Below are 20,889 nucleotides of genomic sequence, written 5' to 3'. Positions count from 1 at the left end.
AGAATTTCATGGAAAAGGCCGATAAATTCAATGAGGTCCAACTAGAAATTAAACATACACTGACTGAGATAAAAGATATTATACAGAGACCCAAAAGCAGACTAGAGGAACGCAAGAGTCAAGTCAAAGATTTGGAATACAAAGAGGCCAAGGACACTCTTCCAGAGAAGCATGAAGAGAAGAGAATTCAGAAAGTTGAAGATAGTGTAAGAAGCCTCTGGGACAACTTCAAGCGAACCAACATCAGAATTATGGGGGTACCAGAAGAAGAGAGAGAGCAAGATGCTGAAAACCTATTTGAAGAAATAATGAACGAAAACTTCCCCCACCTGATGAAAGAAATAGACTTACAAGTCCAGGAAGCACACAGAACCCCAAACAAAAGGAATCCAAAGAGGACCACACCAAGACACATCATAATTAAAATGCCAAGAGCAAAAGACAAAGAGAGAATCTTACAAGCAGCAAGAGAAAAACAGTTAGTTACCTACAAGGGAGCTCCCATACGATTATCAGCTAATTTCTCAACAGAAACCATGCAGGCCAGACGGGAGTGGCAAGAAATATTCAAAGTGATGAATAGCAGGAACCTACAACCAAGACTACTCTACCCAGCAAAGTTATCATTCAGAATTGAAGGGCAGATAAAGAGCTTCACAGATAAGAAAAAGCTAAAGGAGTTCATCACCACCAAACCAGCATTATATGAAATGCTGAAAGGTATTCTTTAAAAAGAGGAAAAAGAAGAAGAAAGATAAAAATTATGAACAACAAATACATATCTATCAACAAGTGAATCTAAAAGTCAAGTGAATTAAAAATCTGAGGAACAGAATAAACTGGTGAACTTAATAGAATCAGGCATAGAATGGGAGTGGATTGATAATTCTCAGGGGGAAAGGGGTGTATGTGTGGGGAGTATGGGAAGAGACTGGACAAAAATCATACACCTATGGATAAGGACAGCGGCGGGGGGGAGGTAAGGGAGGGGGGGGGTAGGAACTGGGTGGTGGGGAGATATGTGGGGAAAAAGGAGAAACAATTGTAATCTGAACAATAAAGATTCATTTAAAAAAAATAAAGAAACAAAGAAACAAACAAAAAAAAAATTGTGCATGGCCGCTGATTAGGTGTTTACCTACGCCGCCATCTTGGGTTCTCTCGCTTCTTAGTCATTTATATGTCTTTTGTGAGAAATGTCTATTCAGCTCCTCTGCCCATTTTTAATTGGGTTATTTGCTTTTTATTATTGACTTGTGAATGGTCTAAATACAAGTCTCTTATCAGATATGATTGGCAAATATTTTCTCTCACTCAGAATGGTCTTATCACTTTAATAGTGTTCTTGAAGCTGTTCTTAAAAAACAAAAAAACATTTTTTATTTTGATGAAGTCTAATTATTTTGTTGCTGTGCTTTGGGTTATTTTTCTTGATTTGATTTTTAAAAATGTGAAACACTTCCTTGATTCTAAAGTTAAAAGGTATGCTCAGATAGTCTCATGCCCTTTCCACCCACTCCCTATAGGTAGTCATTCCTGCATTATTTGTGCAAAAGTTAAAGAGAATTTTAAAATATTCTTACTTTCTCTTCTCACACAACACATGCATTTTTCTTTCTTTCACTAAGTAATTGCTGGAAACTGCCTCATATCAGTTCATTGAGCTCTTTCCCACTGTTTTAGGGCCACAGTGGTCCATGGTGTGGATGTGCAGTGAATGGTTTAATTAGCTGGTTCCAACATGCGTTGTTTCCAGTCTTTTCCTATAACAAGTCATGCAGCAACGATGTCCTTACATATTTGTGGAGGTGTATCTTTAGACAGACTCCTGACAGTGAGCTTGCTGGGTTAACAGTTAAGACATACACTGAGTGGCCAGATTATGATCTCTGAACGCATAATAATCTGGCCACTCAGTGTATATCCTATATAATAAAAGGCTAATATGCAAATTGTCCCCTTGACCAGGAGTTCGACCAGCAGGTAGGCCGGCCAACCGCCCATGTCCTCTCCCCCTGGCCAGGCTGGTCGGACTCCACCCATGCACGAATTCATGCACCCTGTCTCTAAAAAAAAATATACACACACACACACACACACACATACATATACATACACACACACACACACACACACACACACACACACACACATACACTGAGTGGCCAGATTATTATGCGTTCAGAGATCATAATAATCTGGCCACTCAGTGTAAGTAATTCTGTTGGATATACTAGTAGCCAAAGTTGCCATATCATTTATGTCCCACCAGCATCATAGGGGACTGCTGTTTTCCATAGGTTCACAAACAGAATGTGTTGTTGAGTGTTAGGAACTTTGCCAGTTTGATAGGTAAGGAAATGTTCTCTCTCTGTAACTTTTTAAAAAATCAACTCTATTAAGGTATAATTTACATGCAATAAAATGCAGTCATTTAAAATGTATAGTTTGGTGAATTGTGACAAATGATCTACTTTCTGTCACCATAAACTAGTTTTGTCCCTGCTAGAATTCCATATACAGTCAAACCTCGGTTCTCTGAGGCCACAATGGAGCGAATGTGCCATTATGAGTCAGTTTACCTCTAAACCTCGCCTTGTTAACATCTCAGGAAATTGTGCTGTAAATATTTTTGTAGGTTATTTTGTTTTGTTTTTGTTGCTGGTAAAATGGATTATTAGCACAATTTTAAAATATAAAGAGGCCATCAAGAGTGCTGATGTTGCTAAGAATATGAAAGAAATAATGATCACGGGCAATTGAAGAGGTAGAAAAATTGTTCATTTGGATAAACAAAAAGCAGTTAGCCTAGCCTGTGACAGCATTTCAACACTTTGGAGGCAGTGATATGTGAAAAATCGAAGATGCTGCATACTGACCTCTTGTAAGACACCCCTGGAACAAGTGTTGAAAGTGATTCATTTAAGGCCTGCTTTTCAAAAATCAATTTATTGGTCTTTCTCTTCTTGATTTTTAAGAGCTATTTGTATATTAGGGAGATTATTAGCCTTTTACGGTATGTTACAATGTTTTCTCCCAGTGAGTTTGTCTTTTTAGCTTTGCTATTAGACATGTACTGTATATAAGAAAGGTTAACACAGGGAACCATTTGGGGATCTGGAATGAATTAATTCAATTTACATTATTTCTAATGGGAAAAAAATGATTTAGTTTTTTAACAAATCACTTCTCGAACAGCCTTCCAGAACAAATTAAGTTCCAGAACCAAGGTTCCACTGTAAATGGATCCATACAGTATTTTGTCTTTTGTGGTGGGCTTCTCAGCATAAGGATTCTGAGATGAGTACACCTGGCTGCATCCATTAGTGGTTTGTTCCTTTGATGGTGAGTAGTATCCACTGCATGGATATCCCATAATTTTTCTGCCTGTTGATGGACATTTAGGTCTTCTAGTTTGTGCCTATCATGAATAAAGCTGCTATGACCATTCGTGCACAAGTCGTCTTGCGGATATGGGTATTTTCCTTTCTTTGGGGTAAATAGGAATGAAATGGCTGGGTCATATGGTAAGGGTATGTTTAACTTTATAAGTCTCAGGCCTTTCTCCCAAGGGGTTATGCAGTTAACATTCCCACTAACAGCAGTGTGTTAGTTCCCAGCCTTTTTCATTTTGGCCATTCTAGAAGGTGGAGTGTGCTGTCTCTGTGATTTAGATTTGCATTCCATCCCCTCCCCCCAGGACAAAGGATGCTGAACATATTTTTAGGTTCTTATTGGCCACTGTAGTTCCTCTTGTGTGAAGTGTCTATTCAGACCAAAAAAAACAAAATCAGGTTGTCTCTTTTATTAAGCTACTGGTGTCCTGGTGCACAGATTCGTGTACACTGAAAGGAAATTAATTAGAAGAAATATTTTAATATTGCTATTCACATCTTGATAATGAAAAGAAAATAGGATTCTACCAAGTCTCCCATCTACCTACTCCAGGACTTCTGTGAGGGTCAAATGAGATGAGGCATGGGAAAACACTTCACAGACATTTGGTTACAATGTAAAGTGTTTGCACCTGGCTATAAAGCAAGTCGTGTTCCTGGGCTAAAGAAACTCCAAGGAGGCTAGTCGCTAGGGAGAGGAAGCTGGGTGTTGCTACGTGATGTCATTACCTGGCACGCCCACAGCGACCGTTTCCAGGCTGGGCTGGGCTGGGCTGTGGGCAGTATTTTGCGCCATGGGGTCTGTTGGCTGCGATTTGGTGGGGTGTTGCTCCAGGGTAATGGTGGGGCCTGTGTCCCACTTGGGGGAAGCCAAGTGTTGGTTTGTCGGCACCAGGTCCACGGTACCATTTATTTTTAAATGGCCAGTGCCTGTCATGGCAGCTCCTGCGTTGAGTGTCTGCCCCCTGGTGGTCAGTGTGTGTTATAGCTACCGTTGGATGGACAGACACTTAGCCCTTTATATATTAAACTGTAAGTTTTTTCATATATTTTGGATAAAAAATCTTTTTATATACAGTATGGATATTTTCTCCTAGTCTGTGGTTTACTTTTTCATTTTCATAGTAGTGTCTTTCAGAGACCAGTTTTTATTTTTGTGAAGTCTCAAATTTTCTGGTATTTTTTTGTGTGTCCTAAGGAATTTTAACGTATCTCTTATTCTGATTAAGGTTGAACATCCTTTCTTAAGTTTAAGGGCCATCTGCCTATATTTTTTTCTGTGAACTGTTGATGTCTTTGGCCTGCTTTTCAAAAATCAGTTTATTGGGCTTTCTGTTACTGATTTTTAAGAGCTATTTATATATTAGGGACATTAGCCTTTTATGGTATGTTACAGTGTTTTCTCCCAGTGAGTTTCTCTTTTAGGCTTTGCTTATAGTGTTTTCTTCATGCAAAATTGCACATGTATATTTTTACACAGTCCAGTATATCTGGTTTTATTGCTTTTAGATTTTAGGTTATGTGCTTCCCACTCCCAGGCTATAAAGGAATTCACCTATGTGTTGCATCTAATATTTGTATGATTTTACTTTTTATATTTAGATCAATGTTCCATTTGGAGTTTGTTCTGATGTTCAGTATAAGCATAGAATAAGTTTTATCATTTTGCAAATAATATTTACTTATCCCCATATCATCTATTAAAAAGTCCATTTTTTTCTAATGATTTGAGGTCACATTCCCCAGACCTTTATCATTAAAGTATTAAATTTCCATAATGTAGATGGACATTCTATTGTTTCTGGAGTTATTTTGTTCCATTGGCCCAACTATCTGCTCATGCTGACACAATCCTCTTAATTACAGACTTCATGACATAAAACATATGGTAGGGGAACCTCCCCATTGCTCTTCTTTTCAAGGTTTTCCTAAATATTCTTGCTTATTTTTTCTCACATAAACTTTAGAACTTGCTTGTCTAGTTCCAGAAAAGATACTTTGTTTTTTGAAATTGATCTTGTATTAAATTTAGATATTAACTTGGGAAAAGTTGACATCTTGATTGATGTTGAGTCTTCCTATGCATAAACAGGGGGTAGTTTTTTGTTCACTTTTCATAATCTTGTGAGGCTGTTATAAAGGAATTCACCTATGTAATGTTTTTGAAGAGTTGGTTTTTGTTTTGTTTTTTTCATATATATGCTGTGTATTTCATGTTAGGTCTATTCCCTAGTAGTTTATCTTTTTCATGGCTCTTATAGTGAATGGCTTCTTCTCTTTCATTACATTCCTAACTGGATGTTTTTCTATAATTTGTGGTTAATTCATTAAGATGACACTCACTGGGCCCTTCCTCCGCCAGGTGCTAGGTGGATTTAGTAGGGAGCAGACAGATCTCAGTCCCCACCTTTTTCTCCCTCAGCTTCATTGAGGAATAACTGATAAAAATTATATATATGTAGATTGTACAATGTGAAGATTTAATATACATTATGAAATGATTATCTACATTGTGAAATGATTCTCACAATCAAGTTAACACATCCCTCACCTCACTTTTTTAAAATTTTATTTAAGCATAGTTGGCATAAAATATTGTATTAGTTATACTGATTTCAGGTGTATAATATCGTAATTTTACATTTCTGTATGTGATCACCTCACTAATTCTAGTAATCACCTGCCACAATAAATATTTATCACAATATTACTGACTATAATCCCCATCATCTATCCCCTCTGACACCCTTTCCTTTTGTTTCTATGAGTCTGTATGTTTCGTTTTATAAGTGAAACCATATGGTATTTGTCCTTCTCTGACTTATTTCACTTAGTATAATACCCTTTAGGTACATCCATGTTGCTGCAAATGGCAAGACTTCATTCCTTTTTTTATTGCTGTATAATGTTCCATCACACACACACTCACCCTCACTAGAGGCCCAATGCATGAAATTTGTGCAAGAGGCCTTTCCCTGGCTGCCAGCACCAGCTTTCCTCGCAGCCCTGGCTTTGTCCGGAAGGACATCCAGTGTAATTAGCATATTAAGCTTTTATTATTATAGATATAACATCTGTGTGTTTTTTTAATCCAGGCTCTGGCCCTGTTTTATTTATTTTTATTGATTTTAGAGAGTGAGAGATAGAAACCTCAATTATGAGAATCATTGATTGGCTGCCTCCTGCATGCCCCTACTGGGGATCGAGCCCGCAACCCAGGCACGTGCCCTTGACTGGAATCGAACCCATGACCCTTCAGTCTGCAGGCTGATGCTCTTATCCACTGAGCCAAACCAGCTAGGGCTATATCACATCTTTATCCATTCATCTATTGACAGACACTTAGGATAGCCAATATATGGAAGCAACCTATCTAATAAAAGTAATATGCAAATTGACTGTCACTCCAAGACACAAGATGGCCACCCCATGTGGTCAAAGATAGCTGCCCCTATGTGGACACAAGATGGCCTGCAGGGGAGGGCAGTTGGGCAGTTAGGGGTGACCAGGCCAGCAGAGGAGGGCAGTTGCAGGGACCAGGCCTGCAGTGGAGGGCAGTTAGGGGTGACCAGGACGGCAGGGGAGGGCAGTTAGGGGCAATCGGATCAGCCGGGGAGCAGTTAGGCGTCGATCAGGCTGGCAGGGGAATGGTTAGGGGCAATCGGGCAGAGGCAGGCAAGCGGTTGGGAGCCAGCAGTCCTGGATTGTGAGAGGGATGTCCCAGATTGGAGAGGGTGCAGGCTGTGCTGAGGGACACCCCCCGCTCCACGAATTTCAGGCACTGGGCCTCTAGTTGTAAATAATGCTGCAGTGAACACAGGGATGCATATATCTTTTCAAATTAGTGTTTATTTTCTTTGGATAAATACCCACAAGTGGGATTGCTAGGTCATCTGATAGACCTATTTTTAGTTTTCTGAGGACTCTACATGTTGTTTTCCATAATGGCCACACCAATTTTCAGTCTCCACATTCATGACAATACATTATTTGTTGATTTTTTGGTAATAGCTTTTCTGACATGTGTGAGGTGGTATATCTCGTCGTTTTGATTTGCATTTCCCTGATGATTAGTGATATTGAGCATCTTTTCATGTCTTTTGGTCATCTGTATGTTTTCTTTGGAGAAATGCTTTTTCATGTCCACTGCCCATATTTTTATAAGATTGTAGTTTTTTTGTTGTTGAGTTACAGGAGTTTCTTAATATATTTTGGTTATTAACCCCTTATCAGTTATATATTTTCCCATTCAGTAGGATATCTACCTAGTTACTTTGGTGTGTGTGGTAGGAACTCTAAGATCTACTCTCTTAGCAAATGTGAAGTATACAATACAGTGTTAACTGTAGTCCCCATGCTGTACATTAGATTTCCACAACTAATCCCTCTTGTAACTGCAAATTTGTGCCCTTTGACCAACATCTCTCCCCACTCCCCACACCTCCCAGCAACCCCACTCACCTACTCTCTGGTTCTGAGTTCGGTTCTTTTAGATTCCATATGTAAGTGAGATCATCCAGTATTTGTCAAGGCTGAAGTTTCTAGAAACTTAAAATCAAGGCTGCTACTGCCTTCCAAGCCCAGCCCATAGGAAAAGGACTGGCTGCCCTAGTGGTGAAACCCATTGTAGGCCCAGGGAACTCATTCTGCAAAATACCAGAGCAGTTATGTAAAAACCCATCTTCCACCCCTTCTGTAAAGTCCCACCCCTACACAGCCTGGGCCTCCCAGAGGCAGGGCTGGGTGCCAAGGACCCTTCTTCACAGCTGCGATCCAATACAATGAATGGCAGCTCCTGCTTTCCCATACAGCCCTGCCCTGGGTCCCCAGAGTCCTGTGAGCAACCTCACCTGCCCATCTGCAGAGGGCATTGCTCATTGATAAGGACTCTGCCCAGCCCTGGCTGGTGGCTTCCCAGGAGGCTGGGCGAGAGGTCATAGAAGGTCAAGGCCCCCTCCTCCATGCAGCCTATTCCAGTCCTGCAGGCAGTCCAGGCAGCCCTTTTTGTTCACATAACCTTTTCCCACACACCTATGCCCCCAGCTCTGCAGCTTACTTGCTGTATGATCCTAGGCAAGGTGCCTTACCTCGCTTGAGCTTGTTTCTATCTGCACCTCACAGACTATTGTGAGGAGTGAAGGAAGGACTATTGCAACCCGTCTGCATAGTTCGTGGCACAGGGAGAGGCTCCATAAATGTGTGTTTATTGAATGACATAAAGAATGAATTCCCCTGGTGAACCCTTTGGTGGCAAGTCTGCCTGCTCAGATGGTCAGACCTATAGGATCCTAAGTGCAGCACCCCGCCTCCTACCACTGAGTCCCACCCCAGGAGGCAGGTCCAAGAGTCTTCAAGCCATACTGAGGATGAGCTGGGCCCAGAGAAGGGCAAGGCCTGTCTGGCCACACTCAGGTTGCTCCCGCAGGCATCTGGACGTTGGCATTGCAGCCTCATCCCAGTGTCCTTGGACAGTAAGACATGTGTAAAGATAGGGGATGTGAGAGGCACATCGACTAGCTCTCAGCCGGGCTGCTGGATCCTCCAGAGAGAGGAAATTTCCTTCTCTATTTACTTTCCACATCCTTGCCTTTGAAAGCCAAGCTGGTGTTGATATTTACCTTGGCCGGGCCTCCCCGTCTCCCCGGGCCAGCCTCATGTAAACACGATGTTCCTTCTCTCGGTTCAGCTAACGTTGAGGTGGCCTTTTGCAACCAGTTCTAGGAATTCTGAAAGTCTGAAGGCGTAAGTTCAGGGACCAGCCCCCTAGGGAGTCCAGGCTACGAGGAGCCCAGGGACCTCTGTGCTGGCCCGTGGGCCAGGCCTTCCCCCACCTTTTCTCATTTCTTTGGGGATCCTATTTTCCCCATGTTCACATCTCGCCCCACCCCAGGTCAGACTCAGGCTCTCCAAGGACACACACTAAGGGACAGGCAGGATCTGGCTGTCTCCACTGTCCTGCCCCAAGCGCCCACTGGGGCTGGTGGGGAAAAGGCTGACTCTTAAGGGGCAGCCAGTTCTTTAGCGTTTGTCTGGGCCTGTGGTTTTCAGTCCAGTTGGCACCTGGATCACAGGGTGGGAGCCTGCAGAGGTAGGAAGTGTGTGCACAGCCCGAATCCTACCCTCAGGGAGCTTACCTTCCAGAGAGCAGGTGGACAGAAAGAAGGCAGCCATTAAGGAGACAAGATGATCTGGCTCCTGGTCAGGGCCACAGAAACAGGAGTGAGTGGGGACTGCCTGGGGCAGGGATGGCAGCTCTGCAGGAGATGCTGAGGAGGCGTCTGCACTCCCCGGGGCCAAATCCCAGCTTGTTCTTCCCCCCAACTCAGCCACTGGTTCAGTTACCAGAGATCTCTTAGGCAACTGACTTCACTTCTCTGAGACGTGGTTTCATTATACAAGAAACGGAGGTGTCAATCTCTTAGTGACAAAGGAGTTGAGGCACATGGCATGTCACCTGCAAGTGGGAGCCATTGTCCCTTTAGCTTGACATCTGAACACTCTGCTGACTGTCTCCCCTTCTCCATGCAGATCTGGGACATGAGTGACGATGAGACCGTCTGACAGCCCACCCTCAGTGGCCAACTGCTGCCTGCTGGGGAGCTCACAGTGGCCCGAGCAGGACTGCCGCCTACGACCGGTGACTGTGGGCCCTGCATCCCCCCACCTTTCGTTCCTTCCTCTCCGTACCTTGAGGACTGGGGCCTTCCCTTCGCTGCCCAGGAGCTTCTGGCGTTCTTCGTTTCTGATTCATGACCCTGCCAGTTCTGAGCTAAATAATAACCTTGGCATTGCCATCAACCTGGGGCGAGGCTCCCTCCACGAGCAGTTCTTTTTTTCTCGTGTTTGTTAGGCTCCCTAGGATCCTTTCCACCTTGGCCCCCATGGGGTGGCAATGAGGACAGGCAGAGAGTTGCCCTAACAAAGACTAAATAAATGGTCTCCTTCTTCTAGAGTCCACTGTGGGGCTGCACTGCAAACCCCGTCCCTGCCCTCCCCAACCCCGGGGTCCTTGGTGGTGCCCGCCGTGTATCTGCCTCCGTCTGTGGCCAGATGTCCAGCAGGCGGTGAGAGTTCAGATGGGTTCTGCCTGATCTTTATCCTGAGTCTGCATACCTGTGGCACCCAGAGTGGGTGTGGAAACTTCTCATCCTTGTGGTCTCATCTTTAATCTCGGGCCTGGAACCAAAGTCAAAATGCAGTCTGAAACTGACTCTCTAGGAAGAGTAGGATTTCTGGAGGTTAGGTTTTCAGTGATGATTCTCAGTTAAAATTCCAGTTTTCTAGCCTATGTGGGGCATAAACAGGGGCACCTCTGTAGACAGGTGCAGTGTTGCTAAGCACCTCCCCCGCCCCCCCCGGGCCTCACAGCAAAGTCCTGATACCGTTCCTCCAGGACCAAGGTCACACGTACAGTCCGTGGTTTAAGAGCACTTTATTATTGTTCTTAAGGCTACTTTTAAGTACAAAAAAAAGATGGCCTGCCAAACCTTTTTTTTTCTTCTTCTTCTTCCAGGAAAAACAGGCCACAGAGAATGGTATATTACAGATTTACAAACATGGAGAGAACTGTCAGAACGCACTGCGGATGGCGTGGCTCTGTGAAGACCCTCACCGAGCTCCTCCTGCAGCCGGGGAGTGTGTCCCTTCCCAATGAAATGTTTGGTTTCCTGCTTTCCCGTCTGCTGAGGCCCCTCCGGATACTGCCTATCCCAGATAGGCCAGCGCACAGGGACCCAGCTGCCACACCCCTGCCCCTCCCCGAGCGGACGGCTGTACGAGGAGCCGTCTTCACAGAGCCCGCTGGCAGTGGGTTGTTTCCTGTGGCGATGCTCAGTAGCCTGTAGCGGTAACAAACTAGTGGCTATTAAGGCAGATGCAGTGTTCTCATAGAATAACTGTGTTCCTGCACTTTTACAGACAAATCTACGACAAAAAAAAGATCAACTTTTTTTTTCCAAACAAAAAATTATGAATGATTACAATAGGAAAGGGAAAAATTAAATAGCTACATATCATTAACAAATTAATTGTTCTTCAAAAAATACCTACAAATTTCTCTGTACATTCTTTACGCACAGCGTAATGATGGTCTTAAAGTTACCTATATAAAAAAAGTGTTCTCAACAGTTTTTCCTACAGAAAATACAGGGGCCTGGATGCGAAAGCCTGGAAGCCCAGTTAAGTGGGAGTGAAATGTGTGCAGGGGCGAGAGGACAGGGCTTTCCCTTCGCCTTTTCAAAGGCCTGCAGCCACCCTGTGACCACAGCAAGAGCCAATCCTCCGACCTTTTCACCCGGTGCCAGTTTTCAAAATGGACCAGCTCACCTGTAATTTTCTCATGCTGAAAACCAGCCTGGAGGGCTCCTGGGAGTCCACAATGCCTTGCAGGTGAGGTGGTCATGCCAGCATCACCTGGCCAGGTGACTTCTTAAACCCTCCAGTGAGCGAGGCTGGAATGTAGCCCGGTGGAGGGGCAGGGGGATAGACACATGCGTTTACTGAAAAGAGGAGCAGCTGTTGAACATCCACAGCTGTGTCTGTCATGCTTTCTTCTTCATCTAATTTCTAGTTAGTAGCTATTACTATAGCAAACGATAATAAATGCAGTAATAACTGTATAAAGTCAGAGGAATGTATACTGCCTTGGCCCCAGCGTACGAGGAAGCACACAAAATAGCATATCACAGATTGTCAGTAATCTGCTGTTTAGCCAAGAGAGTTAAAGGGGGCAGTTTCTGCACAGAAGAAAGTTGGAAGACACTACTCCCAACCCCCCTGGGAGCAATAATAAGCAGACAGGGATGCAAAAAATAAATGATGCTGTCAGCCTGCAGCAAAAACTCCAGCATCCTACACCACGGCTGACCAGCGACTCGACTGCCCGTCCCAGGGCCTGCCAGGGGCCACATGGCCCCACTACTAGGGAGTAACGTGAATATCAAATACAAATCTTAGAGTACAACTGTACCAGCAGTAAGTATATCTAGGACTGTAACTGACAAAAATAAACTAATTCTGAACAGAAGCTAGTATTAAGGTTTGTGTTTACTGTCTATACAATTAATAGAAACCAGCTATTTTTCTCCTTTAAAACATGCATCATGTTTAAAGCACTACGGAACCCCAGCTCTAGCCTAACAAACTGCAGTGTTTAGAAAAAGTAAAATGCCCGTGATTGGTGGAGTCTGCAGTCCAGTTGCAAGCACCTGAAATCTAGAGAGAAAGACCTATAACCGGTATGAGACTTCCCCTTCCAAAGCTGTCTAGTCTAAATTTAAAAAAACAAAAATACAAATGGTCAGAAATGTCATCCTTAAACCCTTTGTTTTCAGCAGTTTGCCCTCAGAGTACTAGCATCTCACATAAAGTTGTCAAGCAGGCAACTCTAGTCCTCCTCCAATAGTGCAAATCAGACACAAGAGTCCTCTGTTCTCTTCAAGTAGACGCACACACACGTGAGCTGGACCGAACAAGCCACGGAAGCTAAGCCACACACACCCGGCCTCAAGAAGCACATGGAAAAGCACAAAGCATTTGGGTCACCAATGTCATGGCTTGTGACTGAGAAAGTGCGCGCCATGGAGTCCCGACCCTGTCGGGCAGCAGACCTGCATCAGAGGTTTCTTTGGTAACTGAGGCAGGAAGTTAGGATGCTACATGAGACAGATGTTCCACACGCCGTTCCTACTATCATGTTTGAGGGCCCTGGCGTACGAATACCAAGCAAGCACAAAAACAGAACAAAATTCCCGACATGGTTTTTGCAAATAAACCATCCCTTCCCTTCCCCCCACCCCACTCCCATGAATTTTTTTTCCTGTTTTTTTTTTTTAAGAACTGACTGTTCAAAGCTCAGGCAAACCATGCAGATCGACGTCTTGCTGGAGGACGGTGCTCTCTTCAGGAGACCACAGAGGGGGAGTGACTGTGGCTGACCATGTGGGCAGAGGGGCTGGCGGGCTGGCCCCTGCGCGAGGCCGACTCGGGGCTGCTGGATGCGCCGTCCTTGGCCGCCTTGATCTGAAGCCACGTGTCTCCCAGGGCTTTGGCAAAGTGGTCGTCCACGGAGCCCGTGATGGACACCGAGTTGGGAGCCGGCTCAGGCTCCTTGTAGTTCTTGCCCAAGCTCCTGCGGAAATGCTCCTCCACCACGGGGTCACAGGTGGTGGCGGCGGCTGTGGGGGAGAGGACAGCAGTCAGGGCTGGGATCTGGGGCAGAGGGCCCATCTCCACCAGCTTAGCTGGGCATTGGGGCACACGCCTCTGAACCTGTAACCTGGCGTTACGCCTGCCGCTCAGGGCTAGCTACTAGTTCAGAGAGAGAATGTGGCAGTAGGGGATGGCAGAACCTATTTTTACCCCAACTAGAGAGAGAGCCTGCAGGTCAGGGCCAATGTGTGTCTTCCCTCCTTCCCACCCACGCCAGGCACAATGCCAGGAGCATATGTGCTCCAAAAATCCCACTTTTCCCATCTCAACTAGAAATCAGCTCCAGGACACCCAGAGGTTCCCGTCTACAGCATGAGATGGGGAGGAAGCAAACCCCACATGAGGGCGTGTTGACTGAGGAAGCTGAGCCCCCCCGCCCCCCCCCCCACCCCAGGGACACTTACAGCTCGGGGCCCTCCGGTAGCTGGCCGGCCCGGCCACGCAGCCGCTGTGCGCGATCGGACAGTGGGAGAGGTTGCAGTTGCGGGCACTGGCGGAGGCGCAGGTGATCACTGAAGGCCGGTTCTGGGGAGAGAAGGGGGCTGGTGTCAGCTCGGCCTTGGGAACACAGAAGCGGTTCTGCTTCCCCAGCCCAAGCCCCCAGTCCTTCGACACCTGTCACAGTTCAGGCAGAGCGCATCCCTCCCACCCCACAGCTGGGCCCTTGACCTGCCTGAGAGCCAAGTGCCACCACATCCCCCCCTTTGTCCACCCCAGCTCCTGCATACGGGCCTCACCAGCACCGTCCACCATTCTGCTGAGAGCCCCTCCTGACTGAAGGCAAACCTAAGTCCCTCCCGTCTGCAGCCTCCTACTTCAAAAGTGGAGTCAGTGCAGACAGCAGCGAATCCAGAGGGAGGGAGTCTCCAAGGGTGCGTGAGGGGCCTCCGGTGCTCCTGCGGTTGAGGAACCCATGTTGAGGCTCTTGGAGCAGCGAGCGGCCCTGCCTTCTCAGTATGTGCCACTCTTCCCCAGAGGCTCTCTGAATGGTCCCTGTGCCTTTCACACACTTGGTTTCTGCTTAGGCCAAAGTCAGCTCAAGTGGGTTTTTACTAGGACCACACAAATGGAGACAAATGCAGGAAACACACACGCGTAGATGAATTACGTGCATATCACCCCTCTCCCAATCCACTGCGCTGATGCTTTCCTTCCCCAGGACAGCCACGCTGCCTGGCAAACCACTCCTCCTCTAAAACCCGGCTCAAATACCATCACTATCACCCCACCCCACCCCGATTCAGCAAGTTAAAGCTGCCCTTCCAGGTGCACCCGTATGACACCAACACCTGCCTCCTCCTCTAGACCACGCCCACTTCAGAGCGGGGACCACAGCGAGTTTCTGGATCCCCAGGCTGTGGTGCAGGACCTGGGGCAGAAAGCGTCTGAACCGCACCGCGCTTCTTAGGTTCCACCAGGAAAGGTATCTCCCGTTAGCCCCGAGGACAAGACACACGAAGATGTGCACTGGGTTCCGAGACAACCAGTGAGGAACTGGTTGAAGGGTCACCCCAAAAGGCCCAGTGATGAGAGCAGTGTCGACAGAAGGGGATCGGGCTCGTCCACCCAGCTTCCCTTTCAGGAGTCCGCCAGCAGCCAGTACACAGATCCACATCAAACCTTCCCACTGGGAATGAACAAGGCTGACGAGGTGGGAATATGCAAAGTGACGATGACTCCAGAACTAGACTTAGATCAGAGGGGTCGTCCAAGAGCAAAGAGATTTAGAAATGTCAGGTATTTCCTTGGACCCCTTTTCTGTGCCTGCCTGCCTACAGTCCCAACCCGCCCCCACCCCCGATATATAAAACACCTGAATTTTGCACTCTCCTAAGATGGATTTAAGAATTAGTTCTCCCATCTTCTTGTATTAGGTCTTCTCGAGCAATAAACATTTCCTTGCTCAAAAAAAAAAAAAAAAAAAAAGAGAGGACAAAAACATGTTCTGGGATAAAGATTTGGATCTACTAGGAACTGGGATTAAAATAAGGGCCTGGGTTTGTGTCTAGCAAGAAATTACACCCCAGATGGGGCAAGACATGGCTGAGCTGCAGCATGTGAGGGGAGAATTTAGCATTTTTATTAAGAGCATGACTCCTCAGCAATAGGGATGGAACCACCAGTCACATGTGGGGCAGAAAAGGCCCAGGTGAGAGCGTGGTTCTGAGGCCAGGCAGACCTGGGCGAGAGGCACTCCTCCGGCAGGGCCTGCAGCAGGTGCTTCCTCCACTCCCACTGTTCCCCTGGGAAACCGGACCAACAGCACCTGACGAGGGGCTGGAGGACGCACCTGCTGGGATGAAGGGTGTGGAGCCCTGCTCACCAGGTGCTGCTCGGACCGCACCTGGAGGACAGCCTGCAGCCGGAGCCCACCTCTCGAAGGGTCTGTTTAATCCCTGAGCCCACGGTCGCTCCCCTTCCCTCTCGGGAATGTGCCCTCCATCTACAGGTAGGGCTAAGGCAGGTTCGTAAGTGGCCTTGCCCGTTGGCCAGGTTGGAAATCTGATCCAGGCTGGAGGCCAGCTTTTAAGCCTGACTCATAAGAGATTCAAGTTGATCTCAGGGCTGTGGGCAGCCACGCTGGGCTGGCCATGTGCGTCTCTCAGAGGAGAGGATGCAGAGACCCAGACAGGCACGGGGCCAGGGGAGGAAGGGGAGTCCTGTGTCCTCTCCTGCCCTCCCAGGCAAGGGCCAGCCCTTCCTTCCTCAGCCTGGCTGTACCCATGACCCTCCCAGGAAAACTCCCTTCCTCTTGTGCTGCAAGTTAAGTTCGATAGGTTTGTTCTTTGCAACCAGAATCCTGACCAACGCAAATGTCAGGAAGTAGGGATGTGTTTGGGGGAAGCGACTTAGAAGATGAAGAAATGCAGTGTCACAGGATGGATTTAGGAAGCTTAGACTGAGGAATGAAGCCGACATCCAGCCCTTATGCCGGTGCTGTCCAAAGGCTGGAAAGGCCATTCCAGGAGAGAACACGGCTCCTCCTAGCGGGGCGTCACTCAGCTCCATTCACCCCTTATGCCCCCCACTCCCCTCGGCTCTGGCTGCCCTAGGGAAAGAGCGTCCCTATGAGTACAGTTGGAGGCACACTGTGCCTTAGGTTTTAATATTTACCCTTATCCTGTCTCTCCTTGTTTGCTGTTGCCCTCCAGGCCACTCTCTCGGTCACTTTTGTACCTTTCTTTAGAACACTCCATATCCTCAGAGTTGCCATTACCAAGCCATAAAGTGGGGTGACACTTTCTGCAGCCTCCCCCGGGGAACTTTCCAGCCCCAGTTCCCAGAGTTCTGAGTCACACTTTCCAACGCAGGGAGGAAGGCTTCCCGCACAGCCAGTCCTGCCTGCCACCCGCGCTCTACTGCTCCGGAAGGCCCGCCTCACCTGCCTTCCCTTGCTCAGAGCTGCAGGGGCCACGCACGCCGCCCCACAGCAGCCATCCTGACTGCTCACAAAGGAAACGGAGCTCCTGGACAGGGACGGGTGCCTCTGAGCTGCTGGGAACAGGCACAGGCCCCTCATCTCTCCTCAGCTCAGCGCCTGGCACGGGGCTCAGTGAGTGTCCGAGCAGAAGCCCAGGCTGCGGCGGACCGTCCAGGAAGAGCTCAAGGAATGGTTATGTGGACAAAACGTGTTGACCAGCAGTCAAGGTGGAAGGCAGACTGAGAACCTCTTTGCCACTAACCCGAACCTTAAAGCAAAGCTTGGGTCAGTGGCCACCATGTTGGGGAAGCCAGAGCCCCTGTGCCCATCCCAGGAAAGCTGTTGGCTTGTTCAGTGGCCACTGGCCAGGACTCCCATGGGAACAAGATGGGAACTCAAGGTTCCCACTCCTAGAAAACCTGCTCACCAGCCCCACAGCACAGCTGACGGGTGGGGACCTCTGCTGGAGTGGGCAGCAGGCACGTTTTAGGATAGGGCTGGCGAGACCACGGTAAGGACAGCAGCCAGTCACTCCATCCAGGAGTGCACTTTCCACAAAGCAACTGTGACTGAAAACCAACCAGAAGATCCTCGAAAGCCTTCCTTCACAAACGCTGAAGGGCAGGCAGGGTCTACCGAGGGCCTGCCCTGTTTTCCAGGAGGCACTGGAGCTTCCTCCCCCAGCCACCTCGGCTCAGAGACGGACTTTCCCGTGAACCCCCAACCCCCTCCCCGAGGAACCCCTGCAGCAGTGGCTGTGGCCAGAGGGCTGCATTCCCTGGAGCCTAGAAATAAATTCCTTCTACGCTAAACCACCTCCACTGTGGCCCTTCACCCTAAAAAGCCGACCTCTGCTCACACATTTCCCTCCCTGGACCGTGAGCTCTTTCCGTTGGGACATGCTCTGTATCTTCGGAGCTATGTGGAATGCCTGAGGCGTGGTCAGCCCTTAATAATGTTCAATTAATGAAGGGCAGTGGTAACTTGGCCCCCTGTTCTTATAAGAATAAGTGGGTGTTCATTGGCACATTAATAGTTAAAATACCACCGTTTAGTTATTTGATTACCTAGCTCTTCCAGACTAAAACTGTGATGCCACGTTTTGCTTCACTAGCTTCCAGCACACGCCCTGCAGCCTAGTAGGTATCTACCAGTTTTGTTAAATGAATGAATGAAACACATGGGACAATGATGTCGGGCTCCAAGGTGGGAAGCGTAGGCCCCAGCACCACCTCTCCTGGGCCTGCCCACTAGCAGTCGTCACTGACCAAACCAGAAACGTACCAGGCAGTGCTGGCTGGGCCTCGGGCAGGGAGAGGAGAGCCTCGGTCGTGTGCTGGAGGGACCCATCGGCGAGTGGGAAGCTGGGGCCTGGCCGCCTCCTGCCCATAGCACAGCCTCCGCTCACGTCCGTCGGTCTCAGCAAGCACTGTCTGAGGACCTACTATGTTACAGACCCCAGAGGTTCAGAGGGAAGGGCCATGGGCTCATGCAGTGATCCCAAATCCCAATGCTAATGACTCCTTTTATTATGTACTAGAAGCCCAGTGCATGATTGAATCATGCACGTGTAGGGTCCCCTACATGCTTTTGCTTTCGATCGCAGTGGAGCTGGGTGCCTGTCCGCTGGTGCACCAGGCCTTTCAGAAGCCTCTGGCTCGGCGGAGGCTTCTGAAAGGCCTGGTGCCGGGGCAGACAGGCACCCAGCTCCCATGCTTTTGATGGTCCGTGGCGGGACGTGAGCTCGCTGCCCCAGAGGCCCCTTCTGTGCCGCAGCACAGCCATGGCGCAGATGCTGAGCTCGCGCCGCTGCTGGCAATGCAAGCTCAGCGTCCCGCCGGCCCAATAGGCCACCCAGGCCACCCTGAGTCCCGCCCCCTGCGCCTCCCTCTGGCCCAATCCTGGGCGTAGCGGAGTGATGGTAATTTACATATTACCATTTTATTAGGTAAGATTTCCTCAGGGACCCCATTTTTTAGATATTTTCCTACCAGGCAAACTGTATTAAGCTATAATTTTCCTGAATGAAAAGCATCCTATCTCCAATCACAGGTTTCTGACCAGCACGAGCTAATAGCCATTGTGACCACTGACTTCCTAGGATTCCAGCCCAAAGCAAAGCACCCACGGGGCTTGTGATGGACAAATGTATGGTTGCCATTAGGGCCAATCACACTGATCCTAAGAGAGACAGACCCACCAGGAAGACAGCTGAAAACACACCTAATCTAGACCAGCCTGGTCTGTGCAAAGAAACTAAACCCCAGAGACATTCAACACCTCGTCCACGGCAATGAGTCTAAGAGGCGAGGCCCCGCAGGTGCAGGCAGGCACTAAAATGTGAGGTGGTGTTTGGTAAAAGGATCCCTCTGGCTGTCGCTGCTGCGGCTCCCTTGGCCCCAGTGCAGAGCCACGGCTGAGGATGGACTTACCCACCATCTCTTCCCACTTCCCTCACGGCCTCTGCTCGGTGCTCTCCACCCAGCCCTCAGGCCCCAAGCCCCGAACCCACTGCTGGCCGCCAGCCCAAACCCCGCTGCACTGGCATACCTGCTGCCGCTCCACCGGGGTCAGCGTGGGCGAGATGCCCGCCGGCCTGCTGGCGTCCATGCTGTTCTTGGTCAGTGCGAGGGGCTGCTCCATGCTGAGGCTGGGGAGGGACGCGTACAGGTGGTTGCCGTGCAGGCTCACGGTGGGGGCCACGGCCCGCTCGATGGGGCTGCGGCTCCGCTCCCGGGGGTCTTTCCGGCAGTCTCCGTTGGCAGTCTTGTTCCTGAGAAAGAGGAACCGCTCAGATGGGAATGCCTGCATCTTGTGAATGGCCACGTGCCAAGCAGTTCAGATTATTTTATTTACTTCTTCACGTTGCTGTGGACAAGTATCGTATCATCATCACCCCCATTTTCTGAGGCTCAGGTCAAACAGCTCACCGACCAGGACGCTAACCCGGGTCGGGGTGACTACAATGCCCCTCGGTGCCTGGAGCCTGCTCAGCAGCCTGACCACGCAGGCCACGTGCCTATCCGAGTCTTTCTACAAAAACTCCACTTTCTCAGAGTCTAACGAACTAACCTGGGTGCTCAAAGCCATTTATAAGGATGAAGACCAGAATGGTAACTCAGAGGTACCAAAATGCCTCTATGTGCCCGGTCCTGTTCCACGGACCTGAACAGCACTGAGAGGAGGATGCCGTGCCTGCCCGCTTTCCAGATGCAGAACCAAGACTCAGAGCAGCCACGCCGCTGGGCCAAGGATGCTGGCCGAGAAGCAGTGGCGTCTGCTCTGGCTCATGGTGTGCGCACCTGCAGGCTTGTCTGAAAGGAGGGCCTGCACGCGGCTCCTAAAACCGGAATTCACCAGCAAGCGCCAGTACATTAGGAAAGGCCGACTGGCGCTCAGAGGCCTCAGCGATACGCTGAGCGCGTGGCAGGTGCTGTGTGGAACGTGGACAGGATGGTAAACACCCCCTCCCCCGCCATCTGGTGGGTCTAGTCCCGTGGTCGGCAAACTGCGGCTCGAGCCACATGCGGCTCTTTGGCCCCGAGTGTGGCTCTTCCACAAAACACCACGGCCTGGGCGAGTCTATTTTGAAGAAGTGGCATTAGAAGAAGTTTAAAAATTTGGCTCTAAACAGAAATTTCAATCGTTGTACTGTTGATATTTGGCTCTGTTGACTAATGAGTTTGCCGACCACTGGTCTAGTCTAAGGCAACATCCTATGTTGCAGCTGTTAGAGAATGCACAGCCCAGGTGATGGTAAGGCAGGGCCGACAGAAGACCACAAACGCTGTTCCCGTCTCGGCCCCTTCAACCCACCATGTTCTCCTGCTGCCAGAGCAATCTTTTCTTCATGATAAATGAGCG

General features: G+C 48.5%; 2 protein-coding genes across 12 annotated transcripts in view; one reads left to right on the top strand and one right to left on the bottom strand.

The window, feature by feature from the left end:
- Window positions 1-10,347, top strand: part of ATG7 (autophagy related 7) — a 320,218-nt gene extending 309,871 nt beyond the window's left edge. For all 3 annotated transcript variants that reach the window (XM_054708192.1, XM_054708191.1, XM_028127347.2), the window contains one exon: window positions 9,924-10,347. In XM_054708192.1, coding sequence (XP_054564167.1) covers window positions 9,924-9,956 — 33 coding nt within the window. In that variant the 3' untranslated portion in view covers window positions 9,957-10,347. The remainder of the gene's footprint in view (window positions 1-9,923) is intronic.
- Window positions 10,348-10,808: 461 nt separating this feature from the next.
- VGLL4 (vestigial like family member 4) overlaps window positions 10,809-20,889 on the bottom strand; it is a 148,048-nt gene continuing 137,967 nt past the window's right edge. For all 9 annotated transcript variants that reach the window (XM_054729423.1, XM_028127376.2, XM_054729425.1 and 6 more), the window contains 3 exons: window positions 19,576-19,798; window positions 14,009-14,129; window positions 10,809-13,570 (listed from right to left, as the gene is read on the bottom strand). In XM_054729423.1, the coding sequence (XP_054585398.1) occupies window positions 13,296-13,570; window positions 14,009-14,129; window positions 19,576-19,798 (619 nt within the window). In that variant the 3' untranslated portion in view covers window positions 10,809-13,295. The remainder of the gene's footprint in view (window positions 13,571-14,008; window positions 14,130-19,575; window positions 19,799-20,889) is intronic.

Source organism: Eptesicus fuscus, chromosome 18 (genome assembly GCF_027574615.1).
Source record: "Eptesicus fuscus isolate TK198812 chromosome 18, DD_ASM_mEF_20220401, whole genome shotgun sequence".
Classification (NCBI taxonomy): Eukaryota; Metazoa; Chordata; class Mammalia; order Chiroptera; family Vespertilionidae; genus Eptesicus; species Eptesicus fuscus.
Note: the sequence above shows the minus strand (reverse complement) of the source record. Positions and strands in the feature narration are given on the sequence as shown.